Genomic DNA, 1,074 nt, shown 5'->3' on the forward strand with positions numbered 1-1,074 from the left:
CTACTCCCGAACCTTCTCTTCTCTTGCCATATTGTGTCTACGTGCTTCGGCGTTTGCAGCGGCTTCAGCTTTCTTATCGTTGACAGCTTTGGCTATCCCAGCAGCTCCACCAGCAGTTGCACCGGCTGCAGCTAAACCAGCAAAGATTAACGGTAAGAAAGGTAAAAATCCACCTTTTTTAGTTAAATTCTCATCAATTCTTTCCAAGTCTATATCGTCTCTGACTTTGCAATGTTTGTATTTATCGATAATCTTTTGGGTTATATGCACTTTTTTACCGTTGTAAGTTATTAGAGTTGGCGAATTCGTTTCCATAGCTTCTATCATTTTTAAAGGGTGTTTTTTTATTCAATTCTTATCATTCTTCTATCTGATATTTTAATCAAATGTTTTGCTTCTTCCAGCAATAAACAATAGCCGGTCACATCTCCTTGTGTTTTATCGATGTGAATATTTATGTTTACCCCTGTTTTGAAAAGATCTTATTGATGAGCTGACAGATCGAAACAAAAGATTGGAGATTGAGTGAAAAATCTGTGTATTCAAACTGAGGCGTATTTCCAAACAATTCGCACATGTTTTTATAGTTTCTGTACAATTCGTTGTAATCTTTTTTGGAAAGATCAATTGACAAAGGTTGATTGGGATAATTATCGTTGTTCAATCTGACTTGAACTTTACGAATGATGGGATCTTGAGTATGGTTCAATGCCAATCTGAAAATGTTGTTGTTGTTTGTCTGAGAGTCTGGCAAGTTTTTGAAACCGACCATTAGATATCTCGCTGGTTTGACGGTGTTGGTGATTGGCCACGTGGTGGATTCTCCCGTTAAAGTCATGCTACCTACCGTGTTACGACGAAGAAAAGCAATTTCGATGTCTTTGGTTAAAGAGTTGAATATTCTCGTTTCCACTTCTACGGAAGGAGTGATTACCGGTATGTAAAGTTGGATATTCTTATTTCCAATTTTGCGTCAGAGTTGTTTTCACCAAAGAATATCTTGTTGTCGTTGATTTCTCTTTGTAAATGAATTTTATACGGTAAATCTATGGAAACCTTTCTGTGTTCCAAGAG

The 1,074-nt window shown here is 37.1% G+C and overlaps 1 protein-coding gene across 1 annotated transcript; it reads right to left on the reverse strand.

Moving 5' to 3' along the window:
• Positions 1–327, reverse strand: LOTGIDRAFT_175612 (hypothetical protein; the record flags this gene model as incomplete). Its single annotated transcript, XM_009057906.1, has 1 exon — positions 1–327. The coding sequence occupies one exon, from the start codon at positions 325–327 to the stop codon at positions 1–3; it is 327 nt and encodes a 108-aa protein (XP_009056154.1).
• Between the last annotated feature and the right edge of the window lie 747 nt (positions 328–1,074).

The sequence above is a fragment of the Lottia gigantea genome (assembly GCF_000327385.1).
Source record: "Lottia gigantea unplaced genomic scaffold LOTGIsca_319, whole genome shotgun sequence".
NCBI lineage: Eukaryota > Metazoa > Mollusca > Gastropoda > Lottiidae > Lottia > Lottia gigantea.